The sequence below is a fragment of the Diabrotica virgifera genome, chromosome 1 (genome assembly GCF_917563875.1).
Source record: "Diabrotica virgifera virgifera chromosome 1, PGI_DIABVI_V3a".
Lineage (NCBI taxonomy): Eukaryota > Metazoa > Arthropoda > Insecta > Coleoptera > Chrysomelidae > Diabrotica > Diabrotica virgifera.
The window spans coordinates 51,318,494-51,340,720 of NC_065443.1; the positions used below are offsets into that span (position 1 = coordinate 51,318,494).

At 32.9% G+C, this 22,227-nt stretch overlaps 1 protein-coding gene across 3 annotated transcripts in view; it reads left to right on the top strand.

Moving 5' to 3' along the window:
* LOC114325536 (polycystin-2-like) overlaps window positions 1-22,227 on the top strand; it is a 75,461-nt gene that overhangs the window by 21,284 nt on the left and 31,950 nt on the right. For all 3 annotated transcript variants that reach the window (XM_050656330.1, XM_028273606.2, XM_028273607.2), the window contains 3 exons: window positions 3,168-3,398; window positions 7,405-7,494; window positions 8,402-8,554. In XM_050656330.1, coding sequence (XP_050512287.1) covers window positions 3,168-3,398; window positions 7,405-7,494; window positions 8,402-8,554 — 474 coding nt within the window. The remainder of the gene's footprint in view (window positions 1-3,167; window positions 3,399-7,404; window positions 7,495-8,401; window positions 8,555-22,227) is intronic.

The window sequence follows — 22,227 nt, forward strand, 5'->3', positions numbered from 1 at the left end:
TTGTTACTAATTACAATGATCAGACTTAAAATATCAGTAACTCATTTATTAAACTCAATATATTTTACATTTTTCTATAGAAATAAATATTTATTGAAGATATAAGAGATTGAAGATATAAGATCAATAAATTTTAATGAAAGTTAGGATTTGTTAAAATTCTAGATTCAAAATAGAGTTCTATTCAACAGATATATAACAACAGGTTAACAAAATAAAACAAAGGTTCAAGTATTTATTTTTGAAAATTTAATCTTTTATAGATAAGAATCTATAAAGTTTTTAATCAAAAGTATTAATACACTTTCATTTTCATGCCATCTTCTTCTTTTGGTTCTTATCCGTTTCGAATGTTGGAAATCATATAGCAATCGTAACCTTGCTAGCTGCGATTCGAAACAGTTCCATTGATATTCTCCCTCTACCAGGTCTTCGCTTACCTTTGACTGTACCTTGCAATATGTACTGCAGCAGGGAGTAACGGTGCTGATTTATCATATGTGTCCCAGATACTGCAGTTTTATGCGTTTAATGGTAAACACAATCTCCAGTTCCTTCTTCATTCCTCCTTGTTCGTGATCCATTTCATGCCATCAGTATTTGTTTATTTAAACATTGCCAAAAAAATTAATAAAAACCAGCATAAAGCTTAATTCTTCTATTATCTTTTTGTATATCGGGAAGTTTATCTGACAGATTAGAGGTCTTTTCATTTTCAGATAACTAATTATTGGGAAGTTTATATAACAGTATCCTTAGTATCTGTCTTTTCAGCTCCGGATAACTAGTTAACGGGAAGTTTTTCTCTGTCAGATATCTATTAGTATCTAATCTGTCAGATAAACTTCCTGATAACTAGTTATCCAGAGGTGAAAAGAAAGAAAGAGAGGGCCAAATGGATAAAAGATCAAACGCCAATAGCATGTATGTATATATTTATAAATTTATTATTTAAAACCTGCTAATGATCATAAAATACTTAAAATCAGTCACCAATATAATATTTATATTTATTTATAAATTTATTAACAAACTGCAGTCCAATAAAAATAAAATTAGTTTAAGCGCTAGCTTTAAATGTCGAACAATAATTTTAAACAAACACACACACAATTTAGTCGCATTAGATTAGCTCCTGGTTGAAAATGTACTGCCACAGCTTCTATATCAATATCAACAGCACACTCATTTGCCAGTATTTCAACGTTTTCTCTATTATGTACTACTGCAATATGTAAAACTGAACAAGCTGCATCTCATTACATATGGTAAAATGGGAAATCTCTTCACAATACCAAATGTTCTTTCAATAACAATTCTTGAAGGGATTTGTGATGGATTATAAAAACACAACTTCTGTCTGAAAATTCTGGAATGGTGTCATTCGGTAGTTGTAGTTGAGGAATGGATATCCACTATTCCCTAATAATATATTCTCCAGAAATTCCCCATTACATATACCCATAATGCAAAAGTATTTAAAAACTCATAAAATAGTATTTCCAATTTATTGCACTTCCATATTTATGAACGATGAGTATTATGGGATATATATTATGTTGTTCTCTAAACATCTTTAAATGACAAAATAATTAAATTTAACGTTTTACTCTTCAATTATCTTATTTTAATTTTATATCGACAAATGGAATTTTATAAGTTATTTTTATATTTACAAAAATATTTCATGTCATTTGTCAAAATAAAAGATTCTTTAACTGCGTTTGCAATACCACTCTTTTAGACCCGTCCTGTATTTGTCCTTTATTAAAGTATCCTGTAATAAAGGATCCTTTATTTGCCGGTGGCAATAACTCTCTATTACCTACGTACTTAAGATTGTTGGTGCGTTTAATATTGATAAAAACATACAATATTCCATCTAGTTGACTATGACTTTCACACTAAATTTGCTTAAACATTTGACATTGTACTATTTTCATAGTTCCAGTTATTAAGAGGAAACAGTAGCGATCAACAGGTAGCGTAAACGCGTTCCAAGATTGCGGCTGTAATTTTGAATATTTTTTAGAGATATTTGGCACACGTATTCGTAAACAATGGCGGTACAGAGCCCAATTTGAAAAATATATTAATATGTAGAAATTACTCTGTAATTAAATACAATATTAAAAAAACGAGCCTGTACCGCCATTAAGAAGAACAAAAAAATACACTTTCTTCAAATAAACTTTTTTATCCGATGCCTAGATTTTGTGTCATTTTGGAACTACTAAAATTTTTTATTTCATTAGTAGTTCCAAAATGACACAAAATCTAGGCATCGAATAAAAAAGTTTATTTGAAGAAAGTGTATTTTTGTGTTCTTCTTAATGGCGGTACAGGTTGGTTTTTTTAATATTGTATTTAATTACAGAGTAATTTCCACATATTAATATATTTTTCAAATTGGGCTCTGTACCGCCATTCTTTATTATATTACGAATACATGTGCCAAATATCTCGAAAAATATTCAAAATTACAGCCGCAATCTTGGAACGCGTTTTGGCTACCTGTTGATCGCTACTGTTTCCTCTTAATATGATTTTTGTGCTAGCCAAGTATAACAAAAATGTACAACTAGCAATAAGAATTTAACATCAGGAATTATCAGATAGACGACAACCAAGAAGAGAAACTTTTCAAAGTTTACTAGAACGGCTTCAACGGATTGGACACTTAGATTACGAGAAATCTGATCAAACAAAAACCGGCTAACAAAACAAAAACAAAAACCATATAAATGGCTAAAATGAATTAAAATGTAATCCTTAGTGTAACTGAGAATCTGCATTTAGTAGGTACGAACGTTCTTGTAATCTAGTGAAGTGTATAGTCCTAGTCCGGCCACGGACGCACTTCGTACTAGAAATTCTCAATTTATGGACGATTTATCTCTAGAAGATAAATAGGCGTACAGGTTTTTGATTTTCTAAATAGAAGCGTTCTGGAGGTATTTAAAAAAATTATTACAAGACTCCATCTTTAAAGAGCTCTTAGGAAGCATTTTCAAAGTACATAGGTAATTTGGGTGCAACCTTAATATTTTGATCACGGGAATCAACAGTTTATATTTCCAATTATTAATGAAACACCCTATATATGATATTGAAAACATGATTTTAAAAATGTTAGTTTTTGTAATAGATACATATTTTTATTCCAGCTAATGCTTACTGGATTAATTTATTCCATACTCAATATGGTGAAAGTACCTTCTGCCGTTGATACAATCAAAAAAAATCTTAAGGCGTATGGTAACTTGGAATATGTGAATTATCTTGAATATAATCGAGTCAACATACTTGCTATTGCCTTATGTTTAATATATTTAAAGGCGTTTAAATTTTTAAATTTTAACAGAACTATGGGACAGCTAAACAATACATTGAATAGGGTAAGTAATTGTTCAGTGAACGGAGGCATCTAAACATTCCGTATATGTACTTGGCACTTAGGACTTTTCTATTGGTTCTTTGCAGCTCGCGGCCATATTTCAACCAATAGGCGGCGAGGTGCCAAACACGTATACGGAATGTTATTTGGTGCGAAATTCATATGCGGAATGTTAAATATTCGTAGACTAAAAAAGACGACTTTTTATTAAAGTCAGTTAAAGATGAGTGATTTTTAAATATTCTGTTAATGTATTTTATTAAAGAAAAATAAAATAATTATTATCTATATGGAATGTTATTTAGTGCGAAATTCATAAATGGAATGGTATAGATTTGGGAGAAATTATTTCTTTATTTGACCAAGGTTTCGCTTTCGCAGAATTTTTAATGACTTTCACGAGTTGTTTTATATGTTTAGATCTGTTTCAGCTATTCAATTCTGTTTCTGTTGCAAGTTTAGGGCTGTGTGCTACCAGACGAAAATGCGTTAACTTGGTTATATGTTTGCGGTTGTATTTTAAATATTATTTATTCTATAAAATATTGTTTATGGTAGGGGAGCCCAAGCGGGGATTTTTGCAGTTACTCGAGCGCGTCAGATTATCATATGGTGAGAAACCTGGTGCCCTGCAGATGTATCTCTACCATATATTAGCTCTTAACACAGGAGAGTTCGTTAAGGGGGGCCCGAAAAAAAATCTATCCTCAAAAAATACTCGAAAATGTCAGATTAAGAAAAGGTAAGTTAAGTACATGCAAAAGAGTGTAGATTTCAAAAATCTGACGATTTGAGCGGGGCGTAAGGAAATGGGCGAGTTAAAAAGTTTCACAAAAAAAAGAGAATAATTCGCGAAATGAACGTTAGATCAAAAAACAAAAAAATACTTTTTCAATACTTTTCAAGAATCTATCGAATGATGCCAAACACGACCACCACGGAGAGGGGTGGGTGGTAAATTTAAAATTTTAAATACAAATCCCGCGATATTTCGCAAAATAAACATTAGATCAAAAACTACAAAATACACTTAATCATTATTTATGAAAAATCTATCGAATGGTACCAAACACGACCCCCATGGAGGTGGGGTGGGGGGTTACTTTAAAATATTAAATAGGAGCCCCTAATTTTTATTCCATATTTGGATTCTTTACGTAAAAATAAGCAACTTTTATTCGAAACATTTTTTCAAATTATGGATAGATGGCGCTATAATCGGAAAAAGCGATTGTTGGAAATGGAAAATTAAAGTAAGAAATGGCAAGCGCCCACTAAAATGGAAAACTTTACTTAACTTTTTTTGGTTTTAGGACCTACCCTTCACAACCCAATAGGTCTCCAAAGCGCTCGAGTAACTGCACATTTAGCATACTTCTCTCCCCTACTATTATTTACATAATGGATTTACGAAAAAGTGTTAAATACATTGTAATCAATGTAAATAAATACAGAGTCGGCATTAGAAATGAAGAAGACATGAATAAATGGCTAAATGAATACAGTGCCGGCAAAAAAAATCTTTACATTGCCAAATAAATCACCAAATTTGAAGACAATTTGCTTGCGTTCTGTCTGCGCTTGGAGGGTAGGGTAGGGGAGGGGGATAGCGTACTTGCGACGGGAATTATCTGTAGTTTACGGACTGGTTGGCTTATTTAGGGTATTCTGCGCGTTTGCACTGTAAACAGTTTGTTTTGTGTGGGTAGTCAGTATTAAACTTCTTCTCATTTACCGCGTAAAGTTTGAGATCGTCAAATTCTAAATTGAACTGACAAATATGGGTCGAAAGAGACTCACAAAATAGGAGAAGGTTCGTGCTTTAACATTACTGGAGAAATGCGACTCTGTAATTACCGTAGCACGTGATATTGGTGTTTCAAGAGGGGCTATTATCAACTGAAACGTCCGGCTGCAGCGTTTCAGTTGATAAATAGCCCATTTTGAAGCACCAATATAACGTGCTACGGTAATTACAGAGTCTAATTTCTCCAGTAATGTTAAAGCGGGAACCTTCTCCTCTTTTGTGAGTCTCTTTCGACCCATATTTGTCAGTTCAATTTAGAATTTGACGATCTCAAACTTTACGCGGTAAATGAGAAGAAGTTTAACACTGACTACCCACACAAAGCCAACTGTTTACAGTGCAAACGCGCAGAATACCTTAAATAAGCTAAGCGGTCCGTAAACTACAGATAATTCCCGTCGCAAGTACGCTATCCCCCCTCCCCTACCCTCCCCTCCAAGCCCAGACAGAACGCATGCAAATTGTCTTCAAATTTGGTGATTTATTTGGCAATGTAAAGATTTTTTTGCCGGCACTGTACAAAGCATATGAATTTCTCACCAAAAAACATTCCAAATGCTATAATTGTTTTATTTTTTATTTAATAATACATTAACAAGTATTTTAATCAACCTCTTTTAACTGACTCTAATAAAAAGTTGTCTTTTTCGGTCCGTAAACGTTGTCCGTATATCAATTTCGCACCGAATAACATTCCGTATACGTGTTTGGCACCTTGCCACTTATTGGTTGAAATATGGCCGCGTGCCGCAAAGAACCAGTAGAAAAGTCCTCGGTGCCAAATACATATACGGAATGTTTAGATGCACCCGGCAAGCAGTTGCGCGTTAGATTTTATCTAACTATACGAATTTAAATACGAATTTGAAACAAATGTTTATTTTATAATATTTGTATTGTTATGTTAAAAATATCTATTTCTAACAATTTTAAAGTTAATTGGTTCTCACCAGAACCACAAATTCCACAAATAAAAAATAAAAGAATAAAAAAAATTAAAATTAAAAAAAATAAGAAATGATAAGAAAAATAATACGAAAAAAACCTACGCATTACTACAATCTTCCTCGAGGCACTTACGAGTGGAAAGTTATGTTGCAAAATTTTCACGGAAAAGGATAAAATGTTAGATTTTTTCTAACGGCGCGACTGCTCCCGGGTTTAGTCCTTAGACCAGAGAACAGAGAACAACGAACACAACTCTGATTAGACTGCCAACGTTCATTAAATTTTTAACATCACTTTACAATCTTGTTTTTTTTTAACACAAATTAATTTAAAATATTTGTTACATAAATTGCTTGGTTGAATCGTTTGGGTTAAATCTTTAGATGTTAATTTGACTGCCTTTTCTTCAATGCACATGAATGAAAATTTGCAGACATATGTATTCGCGGGAACAATACACGAATAGTCAATAACAATTTTTTTTGTTTATTAATTTAAATAAAAAAAAGCGATTTTAATGGAAAATGCTTAAATTCTCTTGTTTTTTACAATGAAGAAACTTGAAACGTTTACAGATTGTAGCTATACTTAATTTCACTTTTTACGTTACTTGTTTACGTTATGCTTCATAAATAAACAATAAAGTTTCATTTTTTGCCGATTCCGACTACTTTTCATATTTGTACATCATATGTTTTATACATATTTATATTTTAATAAAAAACATTACGATATATTTTAATGTTTGAAAAGTGTAACACTAAAAAGTAAAAAATAAAAAAAATGAAAAAAAAATTTAAGAAACGTTTTTCTTAAGTTACGAGTGACTAAAATTAAAAATATAAAAAAAATCAACTAAAAAGCAAAAAATAAAAAAAATTAAACTCGAAGGATTATTCGAAAAAAACAGTTGAAGACAGATTAAATATACAAAAATCTCACACATTCGTTAAAAAATTGAAAAAATCTAACACATTCGTTAAAGAAAAGCGTGGGGCGAAAACCGTTTATTCGATGAAGCCGCGCCCCACGCTTTTCTTTAACGAATGTGTTAGATTTTTCAATTTTGTATATTTACTGTGCCTAACAGTTTTTTTCGAATAATCCTTTGAGTTTGAATTTTTTTATTTTTTGCTTTTTAGTTGATTTTTTTTTTAATTTTAGTCACTCGTAACTAAAGAAAAGCGTTTCTTAAAAATTTTTTTTCATATTTTTCTATAACTATTTAAGTAACGACTAATTTATTTTTTAGTGCGCTTGGGATATTCTAGGATTTTCAATTATGTTTTTTATTATATTTTTTGCTTATGCCGAACTTGGATATTTAGTATTTGGACATCAGGTATGTAATCATTAATTTTAATTTTGTAAAGAAATTCTTTAAAAGTTGTATGTACTTGATTCATGATAAAACTATGAGTCGAAAGTAAAAAAAGTGATTTTTTAGTAATTTGCATTAATATTTCCACAGACGCCCTACTATATGACACCATTTATATTTTCGGTGAGGCAATGAAGCAGTAACAAGCCCAAAACATGACAATTTTTTACAATTGGATGAATCTCAATGAAAGGACACTGGATACATCTTATGGAAAATGCAATAAAATTTACATGAATACATTCGTCTCTAAATTACAATCAGTTCATATCATTGCGCCAACTCTGAATTTTTGTTAATAACGGTGTAAATTGTATTTTAAGTTTATGGAAATCACATTTCTGAAGTCCATAAACTATCATATTGTTCGTCTGCTATAACTTTTCCCATGCGTCACGATTCATTTTCAAACAAATTAAGTTAAAACATAAAGTGAAACGTACGCCGATGTATGTAGTATATAATATACAGTATACAAAATGTATATACTTTATGTTTTGACTTAATTTGTTTGAAAATGAATCGTGAGGCATGGGCAAAGTTATAGCAGACGAACAATATTTGAGTGCAAACCTGGTTAGTTATTCGAAGATTGTTTGTGGGGTCGCTAAACACGAATATCATGTCGGCGATGGTACCCAAGGTACCTGGTGCCCAGGTAATATCGCAATAGAGAATTGGATGTTGGATGTGAGCATAATGAAGAGTTCTGGACTTAAGGTGAAGCAACAATGAAGAGACTGGAGACTGTGTATGGCAAGATCAACTATCAAATAACAAAATAGTTAAAGTAAACAAAATTAAACACAAATTTATGTGCCATATTTTATTTACACCACCATAATCACAATGCATTTTTCTATTTTAGGTTGAAAACTTTAGTACTTTCTCTATTTCAATGTTTACTTTACTTCGAACAATTTTGGGCGACTTCAATTATCCAGAAATCGAAGAAGCTAATAGTGTTTTAGCGCCGATATATTTTATTACCTATATATTTCTAGTTTTCTTTGTATTATTGGTAAGTAGATGTTTTGACTTAGTACAGTATGCGGCAAAATAAACAGTACTGAAATGAATATTGAAATTAGTGTTGCCCAAATGCAAGACCAAGACGAGACTTAGACAGTCTTGGTCTTGATCTTGCGCCAGTACACCTGGTCTTGGTCTTGGTCTTGGTATTGCGCTCCCAGTCTTGGTCTTGGTCTTGGTCTTGCAGCAAGAGTCTTGCAAGTCTCGCAGTTGGCCATTAGCCTATTGCATATCTTAGAACAACGTAACAAAGAGGTACATTTTAGGCTTGAATATCATAGCCATAGTAAAGACTAGCCAAATTAATATATATCGAAACAACTGACACCGGGTGGGGTTTGAACCCACGATTTAAGTGATTCCTGCCTATGTTCTAATTAACTAAAGTTAAAACTACCTCTTAAAATCCACAAAATTTCATTTGCATATCTCAACTGGTTTTAGAGCAATAAATAAATTGTCAGTTTGTAAGAAAAATTTCAACCCCCCCCCCCTATTTGGTAAACAAAGCATTTATAAAGTAAACGTTTATGAAGCAAACTGTCATTACTTTTTCGTGCAGAAAAACCCATTAAAGTTTGCCATACTTATTTAAAAACATTTTGTATTGATGAAAAACATGGCTAGTTAAAAAAGTACCTTTTGCAGTTACCTAGTAACTTTTGCATTATCCAATATAAGTGAATGAATAAAAAAACATAATGTTAAGAAAATATGAGGCTACAGTTGGGCTTTAATTTCAGTATGATATTGCAGGCTAGAATAATAAGTTAGTATAATGCTACAATATTCCACAGAGTGAGAAAATACACAGTTTGATTGGTACACCCGGTATACACTGACAATAATTGACCTGTCTAGCAACAATATCTATTATTACTGCGATATTTATAAAGAATAAGACAAAATATTAAAAAAAATCACTTAAATTGGACAACAGGTTTAGGAAATTTGAGACATTAAAAATGACCGCGTTAATTTCTTGGAGAAGTGATCGTTAAAATAATATTTCGGTATTATGTTTACACGATATCCGGCATTATCTCTATACTTTTGTCTGGTATATGATACTTACAAATAATAGCCGCGCTGTTTCTGCAAATTTTGTTTAGCCGAGTGACCTCATAACACGGGACACATCAGTATACATAATAATTCTGCTGACTGTGCAGCAGAAACAATACATAATAGTCTTACTATTATAATAATGTATACTGATAAGATTTCTGGTTAGATTCCTAGAAAACTAATAATGAAAAAAATTATTTATGTAAATTTATATAAGTGCTAAGGTGACATATTTTTAAAAAGTTTGGATACGATATTCGATATTACTGTATAGGTCTGGAATCCGCGTATGAAAAAAAGTTGATTAATAGCAAGCTGAAAATTTGTTAATAGCTTAAGAGTGTCTAGTCGGACAAACTTTGATATACGGGAATACTGGAACAGGGGAAGTTTTAATTGTGGAACAGGTTAAAAATTTGGAACGGTCAGACCATGAAAACGTCACATGTATTTTGTCCGACAGAACTTCCAATTTCATGCAAAAAGAGACTGCTATTTATCACCTGTCATAATTCCTGTCATTTGACATATTCTACGTGTTCCACTCATTATAATTCCCATTTGGTGATAAATAGCAGTCTGATTTTTGCATGAGAGTTTAATGAAAGGGTAACAAATCAATTGGAAGTTCTGTCGGACAAAATGCATGTGACGTTTTCGTGGTCTGATCTTTCCAAATTTTTAACCTGTTCCACAATTAAAATTTCCCTGTTCCAGTGTTCCTATATATCAAAGTTTGTCCGACTAGACACCCTTAAGTTATTAACAAATTTTCAGCTTGCTATTAATCAACTTTTTTTTCATACGCGGGATCCAGACCTGGTAGGCGTCGCAACGCACGAATGTTGTGTTATATGAATATGATTAGAAGACGACTATTCTCAAAACCGGGACAATTAATTTCAGAACAAAGAAGTCGGCTGCTGAGAAAGATTGTAGTAAAAATTTTTATCTTTACATTATAATAATGACCTCTGAGTACATGTCAAATGTGTCGAGTGTTCTTTTAATAGATATTTTGATTCGCTATGTATGTTTATGGTATTGTTCGTAAAGTCCAATTTTCAAAATTGTTGTTACAATTTTTTTTTGTTTCTCATAGAGTATCTAAGAATATAGCCGAACTTATATACTCCCTAAAACGACCCTCAGTTCTAACTGCAAGACGCAAGAGTCTCGCAGACTTAGTCTTGTTCTTGCTCAAGTCTTGCACGGTAAGTCTTGGTCTTGGTCTTGGTCTTGCTAAAATTAGGCGGTCTTGGTCTTGGTCTTGGTCTTGCGAAAACGCAAGAACAAGACCAAGACTGCAAGACCGAGACCAATTTTGGGCAACACTAATTGAAATGTTTATGATTTTGTTATACAGTGTGTTCCAACGAAAATTTGACCACCCCAGAAACTCATAAAACAAGAGCTTTTTAACTATTTAGAATAGGAAATAAGCCACAATATTATTAAAAAATGATTTTTATTAACGTTTCGACGCCCAAATCGGGTGCCGCTGTCAAAATACTATTTAGAATGTTTCCCATTCTAAATAGTTAAAATTGTAAAAATGCCACAAGAAAATAGCTTCAGAAAAACAAGAGCTTCTTCAGAATTTAAAAAACACGTCAATTTATATTGAGAGGCCGACAAATTTTCATGCAAAATTCATGCCCTCAAATGTAACCCCCTACTGCCTCGTATGAACCCCCAGTTTTTTTTTAAATAGCAAATGTGGTCGAGTGACACATTATTTGAAAGGTAATTTTTTTCTCTATACGTCACTTGTTTTTTTAATTTACGTAATAACTTTAAAGATAATTTTGGACTTAACTAATTTATTATAAATTAGTTAAATCCAAAATAATCTTCAAATTTATTCCGCAAATTAAAAAATAGAGGATCATGTAGAGAAAAAATACCTTTCAAACTTGCTATTTTAAAAAAACTGGGGGTTGTAACGACGAAATTCACCCTTTAGGAATAATGGAAAATAGAATTTGACAAGATGTTGATATGTCATATAAGGAGATGTAAACGTGTTACACAATTTGAAGAACATGTCCTCGGTTGCTCAGTAACGGAAGAGATATGGGATGGTCCTTAACGGGATGTTATTAATATTCTGTTATTAGCTTAGAAATAAAAAAATAGAAAAATTAAATAAGAATATTAAATAAAAAGAAATAAAATATTGGGCGCCACTGATTTCCTTATGGGAACCAAAAGTATACAAAAATATAAACGTAAAAGAAAATATAGCTAAATCAAAAATTAAACAAAAACATAGTCAATACAAAATATATAAAATACTTATGGCGTGACTTACCTTATCTATGTCTTTACTAATGCAATGCGAATCTCTGTTGTTCTTACGAAACAAGAGAAAGGGAAAAGACAATAATAAAAAAAGGTATTTTGCAATGAACCAAACATTATTTATTGAAACAAAATAAAATAAAATTAAAAGGAAATGCGATCTCTTGCGGTATTACAAATAGAGATCAAGTTTACCAAAAAGAAAATGAAAAGTTTACATAAAAAATAATACCTTGTATACTAGTCCTGTATCTTCTCTTGGTTGGTTTTTAAAAGTCCAAGGCACGGTTACACTTCATTAAGTGTCACTTTACAGAGGAATAGATACATGAATAGTAAGTACATCAATGGTTGTTTCCATAGTTTATAGAAAAATTCAGCATTTATTTCATAAAACAAATCGGAACTACTCGAACAAAATAATTGAAGAACTCATTAGTCCTTTAGTATTGTTGTGATCTGCTTCTTATTTAATTTATATTAATTATTATTTATTTGATTAATTGTTTAATTGTCGCAAATCATACATCAAAATTGAATAAAAAATCTCAGGGTGTTTTTTTATACTATTAAAAAAAATCCAAATTATCTCACGTTATACTTATCTTCTCTCGTGGGTTCAGTATCTCTGAGTTGATCCTAATCGGGATAAAATAGGGAAAAGAAATAAAGCAAAATATTAAAATAAAAATACAGAATTGTCTTTTATTTATCAAATTAATACTATGAAATCTATCGAATCTAAAAACCTGTGGACACAGATGTCCGAATGAAATTTATACTACTTAAATTTATTATCGTTACAAAAAAAACTATTTATCGGTTTGTTCCCGATGATTTTGGTAAAACAAACTAAACCAAACAAATTTATGTCTTCGCAAGATTACCTATATTTACTATTTATATTTTGAAATATTGGAATTTTAATTCATATGCTTTTTACTCAAAAATCTATTTCCCGAACATAAAAATCTCTTTCACATAAATTGACTGACCTTTTTGCTTCCCTCACTCGGATGTCTTCTCGTGACCCCAAACAGCTCTCCCTCGTTGATTATGTTAAAGGCTACTCATCAAAGTTTCTCTCCGTTGTCCAGCTTCAAAACTATCAGCATACCAGCACTATTCTCCAACAAACCGTGTCTCTTTGACCCGTTCTCGATTCAAACAAAACTCCAAAAATTCTCTGCTCTCCTTCTCACAATAATACAGAATCAAAGAGGTATTTCGTCTCGATTTGATCTGTCTCTCATTCCACTTTTCAACACTATTCTCCACTATCAACCAGCCACTGATATATGCTAACTATCTCTGCACTTAACACGTCGAGACCGCTCTTTCTCGCTGCCAACAACACAATGAACAATTTTTCAACCTCTCTCCATCATCCAATCCATCTTTTCCCCTTCCACATTCCAAGAATCAAAACATTGACTTTTCCATTTGACAAACAACAGTCACCCTCAAATTTGTTCCGACAATCCTAATTACTTTCGGAGAAACTCTCCCACATATACTCGTATTGAAATGAAGATATTAAAATTCCAACTTTCTTTTCAATTATCAATTTCGAGAAATATTGATAATTACCTATACAGTAAACAATTTTTTTCCATTTTAAATCTAAATACATAGTTCTTTTCACTTTAATTATTCACAAAAGTCTTTAATGGTTCCGCGGAAAGCTCGTTAAAAGAGAAATCTATTTACATCCTAACTAAATTCTAATAAATTTTAAAACAGATCAATATACAGGGTGTATCAAATTTATGTGCCCGCGTTATTAAAAAAAATTAATTTATTTTTATTTTGCTTTTGATTGATAAAATGCAAACACAATAGTATATTAAACGGGATAAAAAAAATACAAAAGCAACTCCATGCTTTAACCATGATGTTAAAAACTACTAACACAAAAAAAAACTTTTAACTATCTTCTGAAAAATTCCTGGATAAATTCTGACTGCTTGTAAGAAAAATTATACCAATAGTGGTATGATAATATCGACATCCTCCTAACATTAGCGAAAATGCCGAAGTCACGTTGTATGCCGGGCTGAGCTAAGCTACAAACATTAGCCAGCCGGCCGAAGAAACTCAAATTCAACTACATCTTAATCTTCAACGGTTCAAACTAGACTTCTCTACAGCTCAAACGTAACTGAATTTTTCGATATCTCAAACTCAATCCTCAGAAACCAAACGCCCCTTTCAAAATAATTCGATTTCTCCCATCGATAATACTCAACGATCAATTACAGACTTCAGACACTTCCCTAATCAAAATATTAACCAATAGAAAATGCCAAATACGCTCTGGGTTAAACCCTCTAATGCACACCAAAACAGCTCGTCCAATCACCAAAAGAATAAACAAAACGGATCCCAGCAGATACTACCACCCACTCTTTAGCTGTCTTTACAACTGAGGCCCGTTCTCAGACGACTCAGCAAAAAGACACTTGGACTCTTATCTCTGAACCACGAATCTCTATAAGATAGATATTTTCCAGTTTCACAGTCGCCAAAAACCATTAGTGAAAGATTTATAGCTAAAGATCACTTTGGCGGTTTGAAATAATGTAAATACGTGGAGAAATAAAAATTGATCTATTCACGAGAAACACAAAATCGATCTAACATTATGAGAAACCAAAAAGAATCACAGATGACCTAATTCTACGCAATACACGGTACAATTCCTGAAACGGATCTACCATATAGGGTGGAGCGATAATATTAGGGATTCGAAAACGTTAGTGACCTTTGCACCTGTTACAGGGTTGATGCGGGGCAGTAGGGGGTTACATTTGAGGGCATGAATTTTGCATTAAAATTCGTCCCTCTTTCAATACAAACTGACGTGTTCTTTTAAATTGTAAAGAAAATCTAGGTTTCTGAGTTTCCGTGGAGGGGTCAAATTTTCGTTGGAACACACTGTATATTTAATATACATGATATAGCCTTGCAAACATTATTCACGCCGACGTTCCCGATAAAACAGCTGCCCTCTGGCACGTACAGATCCCGGACCGAACCATGGCTGGTGTCTGCGTAAAGTTTAGGTGGGCGTACGACCGACTATAGCATTTCTCATCGGCATGGTTCGTTCCGGGAGCTGCAAAAAGATCTTTACGCATGAGGTGGTGTTAGACCTGGTGAGTGCGATGGGCATAGAAAGTCACTGCCACGTGAAATAAGGCGATCCCCAAAATGATCGCGCAGTTTTCGAAGAGACTCCATGACCGTGTGACAGGTTGCCCCGTCCTGCTGAAATCATTGTTGATTTTAAGCTTGGACCGTTTTCGTGACCTATTCCGTATAACCGAAAATAGTACTCCACGATAAAAAAAAGAATGTGTGTGTACTTTGTACGCACGTAAGAAGTTATACTTCTACTACATATTATGTGATTTTTAAGACAATACCAAAAATTTAAAAAATAAAAGAATAAAACGCACACAAACACATTGAAAAATGCCGCAAAGAAAAAATGATTTCTGAACGATAATAATTGTTGGCAAAAATTTTAAATACGCATTTTCTGAAAAAAAAATTATATAACAAATATACTTATAATCATAAAATGCATAAAAAAATAAAAAAAATAAAAACTTGCATCGGGAATCGAAAACGTGAATTTCGGGGTGCTTTGATTCGTAATCGAAGCCTAGACTCACTCGGTCAATTCCACATTATTTGTCATGTGGAAAAATAGGGTAACTGAACGTTTTACTGTTTGACAGTTGTTTTGAATATAATTAAATTATGTAGTTTAAATTTTGTGGAAGAAAATATTAAAATATAACAAAACAGTAAGAAAACAATATTTTAGATGAAGATTGGTAGAACTTTTGTTGGTAATCAAATTAAGTATGTAAATCAAAGCATTATTTACCTACTAGATAAATAAATCTACGCCAAAAAATCATAATTTAAAAATAAAAATCGGACCTAATTTGGGATTTCTCTCTAAAATCCCCATTCTTGAGAAAATAAATGTACAGTAGAGCGTCGATTATCCGAACGTCGATCAACCGAACGACCGCTTATTCGAACTATCGACTCACGCGTCCCGCACTCGAATACCGAGCAAGCGTTAGTAATTGACGCTTAAAATATCTTAAATTTTCTTCAATATTGTATCCAAAAATAATTATGTTGTTGCAAAGACTGCACTTTTTTGTTTAGTTGCTAGTTGTCATTATCAAGATATAAATAAATATGTAGGTATATAAATATGGCTTTTATTCACTTGTGGATAAATATGTATGACTATAAATATGTATCAATATATTGTAGTTCGATTATCCGAACAAATCAGATTTCCGAACACCTATGTCCCCCAATTAGTTCGAATAATCGACGCTCTACTGTATTTCAACCTAATCCAAATGTATAATTACAATATGATTATAATAAAAACTACTTACCAAATTAGAATGAGTTTTCCTTGTCCAAAATAGTCCAAAAGTCCAAAAATATAGGTATATGAAAACTATTTAAAAAGGCAGTATAACTATTAACTAACTTTGTTGTTTCTTTTCACACAAATTTTAAAACGCAACAACCATAAATAATCTAACTACAGCTGTGCCACAGCCGCCATATTGAATAATTTTTGACATGTCATTTGAACATCCAATCAGAACAAAGTTATAATGCGCATGCGCCGGGATCATAGGTTTTAACATATAAAAATTCACCCTCATAACCCTCACCGCCGGTAAAGAAGTATAACTTCAAAAATTCTGCAAAACTGAGAACTATGCTGAAGCACTTAACATTACTACGACGTTCACATACGTTATCACGACGTTAGGAAACCACTCAGTGCGTTTCGGCGCATGATACACCTACAAAGTTTGATAGTCCAGGGCACATCTGTTTTGAGATTGACGTTAAAAGGTGACTCAATTTTTTTTGCAGAAATTGTTTGGAATTAACTCATATAATAATAATTGAGTTATCCTCCCACTCAAAAAGGTCCGGAACATTGTTTAAATAATCAAGATGTCAAAAAATGAAGGAAAAATTCGAGTTTTTTCTTCGTTCTTTGATTATAACTTTAAAAGTATTCACTTCCGAGAAAAGTTGCACAGACATCAAAGTTGCGCGACTAAATTTCCTACAATATAGGTTTAGTTACAAATTTTAAAAACTGTCACCCTTTTTGCAAAATAGCAATAATTGCGAAAAAACCATAAAAAACAAGTACATATTCGCATTTTACGTTTTTCAACCATTTATGCTACACTTAGGACCTTCATGTTTCACCCAGAAAAACTTTATCATATATTAAAACAATACTGTAAATTTCATTAAGATCGGTTTAATAGATTTTGCAAAATAAATTTTGCAATCCAGTTTCGCAAAAAAATTCATTTTTTCAAAATGTTGCAAGACTGAAAATAAAGCAGATAGCAAGTTGAATTTGAAAAAAAAAGCGTAATTTCAAAGGACAGAGTATGTGTTTTGATTTTGTAATAAACAAATTTATTTACTTATATCGAAATGTACTAAAAATTAAAATTTATCAATCATTATCAAAGGTCATTGGAATGCCCAAACAGAGCAAACGTATGCGCTGTCCTGCGCGCAGCACCAAAAATTAATGTTTATTTCAAAAAATTCCTGACGCCTTGGAGGTTAACCGATTTTACTTTTGCAAATTGCAAATGAAACGTATAGTATTCTTCTATATGTAGAAAAAAATTCAACTTGCTGTCTGTCTTATTTTCAGTCCTGCAACATTTTAAAAAAATGAATTTTTTGCGAAAGCTGGATTGCAAAATTTATTTTGCAAAATCTATTGAACCGATCTTAACGAAATTTACAGTATTGTTTTAATATATGACAAAAGTTTTTCTGGGTGAAACATGAAGGTCCTAAGTTTAGCATAAATGATTGAAAAACGTAAAATGCGAATACAGTAGAACCTCGATTATCCGTCAGGGCACCGGACCAAGGGTGTGACGGATAATCGAAAAGACAGTTAACAGAACATTAAAAAGAATTAAAAATTCATAGTACAACTTTCAAATTTCATTTGTATGTTTTGTTTGACAATATGCGAGGGATTTGTGTTCGTACAATCGAATCAATTTAAAATATTCGAAATCTTTGCTTGTTTTACAGTTGCTTCACATTTTGCGACGGCTGAATTTCTTAATCGGCATAAGACCATGCAATCTACTTATTGGCTTCTTCTTGTTGAGAATACCACTCGATGAATTATTGCATGTGCCATGCAGCTTTTCTAGGTTATTGACGCAAATCTTTGTCAGTTACAATAGGTTCATCAACATATCTACAATCAACTTCCAAGTCTGTGTCAGCTTCTGAATCTGTTTGGGCCGCCTTTGTTGCCATTTCAACGATTTCTTTATCTGTCAGCAATGGGTAGCCGTTTGTGTCCTCATCACAAATCAAATTAACTTTTTTTATTTTTTTACATTAAAATTTTTTGCTTATGTAGTCAATACAACGTCTGTATGTACCCTGACGGTTAACAGAGGTGACGGTTAATGGAGAGACGGATAATCAAGGTTCCACTGTACTTGTTTTTTATGGTTGTTTCGCAATTATTGCTATTTTGCAACAAGGGTGACAATTTTTGAAATGTGTATCTAATCCTATATTGAAGGAAATTTTTTATCACTCAACTTTTATTTCAGTGCAAATTTTCTCGGAAATGAATACTTTTAAAGTTATAATCAAAAAACGAAGAAAAAAATCGAATTTTTCCTTCATTTTTTGAAATTTTGTTTATTTAAACAATGTTCCGAACCTTTTTGAGTGGGAGGATAACTCAAATATTATTATATGTTATTTTCAAGCAACTTCTGTAAAAAATATGAGTCACCTCTCAACATCCAAATGTTCTCATATTTTTACAGATACCCTGGTCTATGAGGCATATGCATTTTAGTACTGTTTATTTTGTCGCATACCGTATTTACATGTATATTAAATTGAAAAATGTTTTGAAGTTTGATAAGTTTTTTTTTCGTCTGCTAATTTTAAATATAATATCTGAAAGCAACCATATTTCGAAAACTTCGTATTTTTTATTGGAATATAGGTACTCATGTCAAAGTTGAGTCGTCAATATCAAAGAATGTTATTGTATCAAACTCAGCGGTAAAATCCTTGTTTTCAATTTTCAATATTCGAAAGAACTATGTAAAATAACGGACTAGGTAACTACATCTGAAAATTTGAACACATAACGAAATCTTTCGCTGACTAACCACCAACTTGGGCACTCATTCTGTAAGGGGAAAATAAAAAAAGAACAAAAAAATTTGTAAACAAAAAGATAAGAAAAATAAAAATAACAAATTAAGTAGGATACGTAAAATAGGGAATATTAAGTATAGGAAAATATATTGTAGGGACCCGGATAGCTCAGGCGGTAGATGTCTGACTTCCACGCAGGTAGGCCGGGGTTCGATTCCCAGCGCCGCCGGCGAGAACATCTAGACATTTTTAAAAATGTCTGTAGGCCCCAGGTCGACTCAGTCTGAATAAAATGAATAAAATGAGTACCTTGGGTAAACCAGGGGTAATAATAGACGGTTGAAGCGTAGCACTGGCTCTGTTACCTTCTTTGTATACCGTAGGCGTAGGCCCTAGAGATAGCAGACAACCCTGCTATAATCCCAAAGCGGTATAAAACGTGAGACTATTATTCTATATTATTTTAAAATAAATGAGCCACATCGGTGTATCTGCGAATGAGCCTTAAAAGGGCCGTAGTCATATAACTTCAAGTAAAAAATTATTGTCTTTACGTGATTTACTATCTAACATTCTTTAGTTACTTTGCTTTTGATTTTGAGGCTCCTAGGCATCTTAGACAAGGTGAAAACGGCGAGTTCGTTGGGAAAAATATTCTCATGAGATTTTTTTGCATAATCACTTTCGTGAGACATCCCAGAATAAGGCTCAGGAAGTCGCCCACGTGAAAAGTGGTCCAAATTCTTTTTTAACAATTTTTTTAGTCAAATTGCAAAATATCAATATTTTTGGCCCATCAGCCATTTTGGCCATTTTTTTTTAGATTTTTTGGACCATTCTGGACAAAAAAGGTCTCTTATAATTTTTCTCTAAAGTTGATCTTTTTTGAGTTATAAGCAATTTAAAATTTGAAGACCGCAAAAATTGCCATTTTTAAGACTTAATAACTCGGTTAAAAATTATTATTATGAAAGTCAGAAAGTGACTAAAACAAAGTTTAAAGCCCCTACTACATGATCCTGAAAAAATCTGTGTCATTAATTTATTACTAAGCTGTTATTTTCAATTAATAACAATAAGCGGTTAGATTTTATTGACGCGGCTGTAAATGTTAGTGCGAGTAAAATGCACAATTGGACTGCCGGAATAGCATCTCTCTTGCACTCAGCATTTACGGCCGCCTAACACGTGCATGGCGCTCATTATTATTACTTAATAATATCAGCTTAGTAATAAAATAATGACAAAAATTTCTTCAGGATCCTGTAGGCAGTGCCGGCGCTAGGGTATAAGGTGCCCGCCTCTAAAACTAGCACAAGCGCCCCCCCCCTCGCCACACACACACACACATACACAAATATACTCGTACAACCCAAGCCTCGGGGAAATTTAATGACCTAATTTAGGTGTGTTCTAATGGAACAGTGAGACCCACCTGTCCGAAGATAAAACCGGTCACACTGCGCAACCTGGAGTGGTACGTATCTGACCTCTCATAACCTGGAATGGTATCTATCTGACCCCCAAGCTATACCACCACCCCTCCCTATCGCAGTACATAACGAGTGATGAGGCTTTCTACTAACGTTACTTTGGATGCCCTGGGTAATGGGAAATCTGTATTACTTTATGTGGTTAAACCACCTGATTTTAGGGGTAGCTAGAAGAGCTTTTCTCTCTATTAATGACTTGATTTTGGACTTATGTCATACAAATGTATGTTCCGAGCAGCGAGGCACCGACTTAAGTCGGTGTCTCGCTATCCGCAAATGTCCCCGGTAAATAAAGTTCGGTTACAGTTTTATTGGACCCATTATCTGACAAAACAACTTCACTTTAACTTTTTTAAGAAATTGGCTATGAGAACTAATACTGTTTTTTTGTCATTTCCGCTTTTTCGGCTTTTCTTTTTCAATTTGTGTCCCAGATATTTTTTTTTGATTCCATTTTTATTTAACTAAATAAAAATAATAACTTTATAACCTCAAGATTATGCTTCTGCAGTAATGTGAAACCCTAATTTAATATTAGTACTGAGTACTTAACAAATATAATTTTATATTAATTGAATGCAACACTAGATTCTTTAACTGCAGAGTAAAACTGACAAACTATTCTGTATTATAATCACATGAAATAATACTAAATTCAAAAGAGCTCTAAAGCGGGCTTCACACTCTCGGCAAGTTACTTCGCCAAAGTTGACCGAAGTCCAAAGTACCTCTCTATACACTCGTTCTACTTCGGGAGGAAGTGCGATACCGACAAAGAGCGGTACGATACCGACAAAGATCCCTTTGACTCGGACGCGCCAGACCGACAGAAAATGGAAGTAGAACGAAGTGAGGCAAAGTTGCACAAGGTGGCCGTCTACACTCTCGTACTTGTTGAACCTCGATCGACTTCGGCGAGAGTGTGGTGTGGAGCTCATATAAACTAAATTTTATGTAAAATGTTTATTTTAAATATTACGTTTTTATGCGATTAATACTTAACTTGAGACCTCTTAATACGTACATAATACTTAAATTAGACAGATTTTCAATCTAGATTATTTTACTAGAAATCATTCACTTCCTCTCATAACTGTTGATACAAAACTAATGTGAGCTCCACACTCTCGCCGAAGTCGATCGAGGTTCAACAAGTACGAGAGTGTAGACGGCCACCTTGTGCAACTTTGCCTCACTTCGTTCTACTTCCATTCTCTGTCGGTCTGGCGCGTCCGAGTCAAAGGGATCTTTGTCGGTATCGCACCGCTCTTTGTCGATATCGCACTTCCTCGCGAAGTAGAATGAGTGTGTAGAGAGGTACTTCTGACTTCGGTCAACTTTGGCGAAGTAACTTTGCCGAGAGTGTGGAGCCCGCTTTACAACTTGCAAGAAATTTGAAAAAAATAAACAAAGCAGTCTATATTTTATTTAGAGCATAGTTGTTTGGTTGAAATATGATATCTTTGACCAATAAATTATATTACTACATGGCAAGAATTCTATGCACATTGCATATTTTTGTATATTTTACATGTGTGATATGCAAAACTAACAA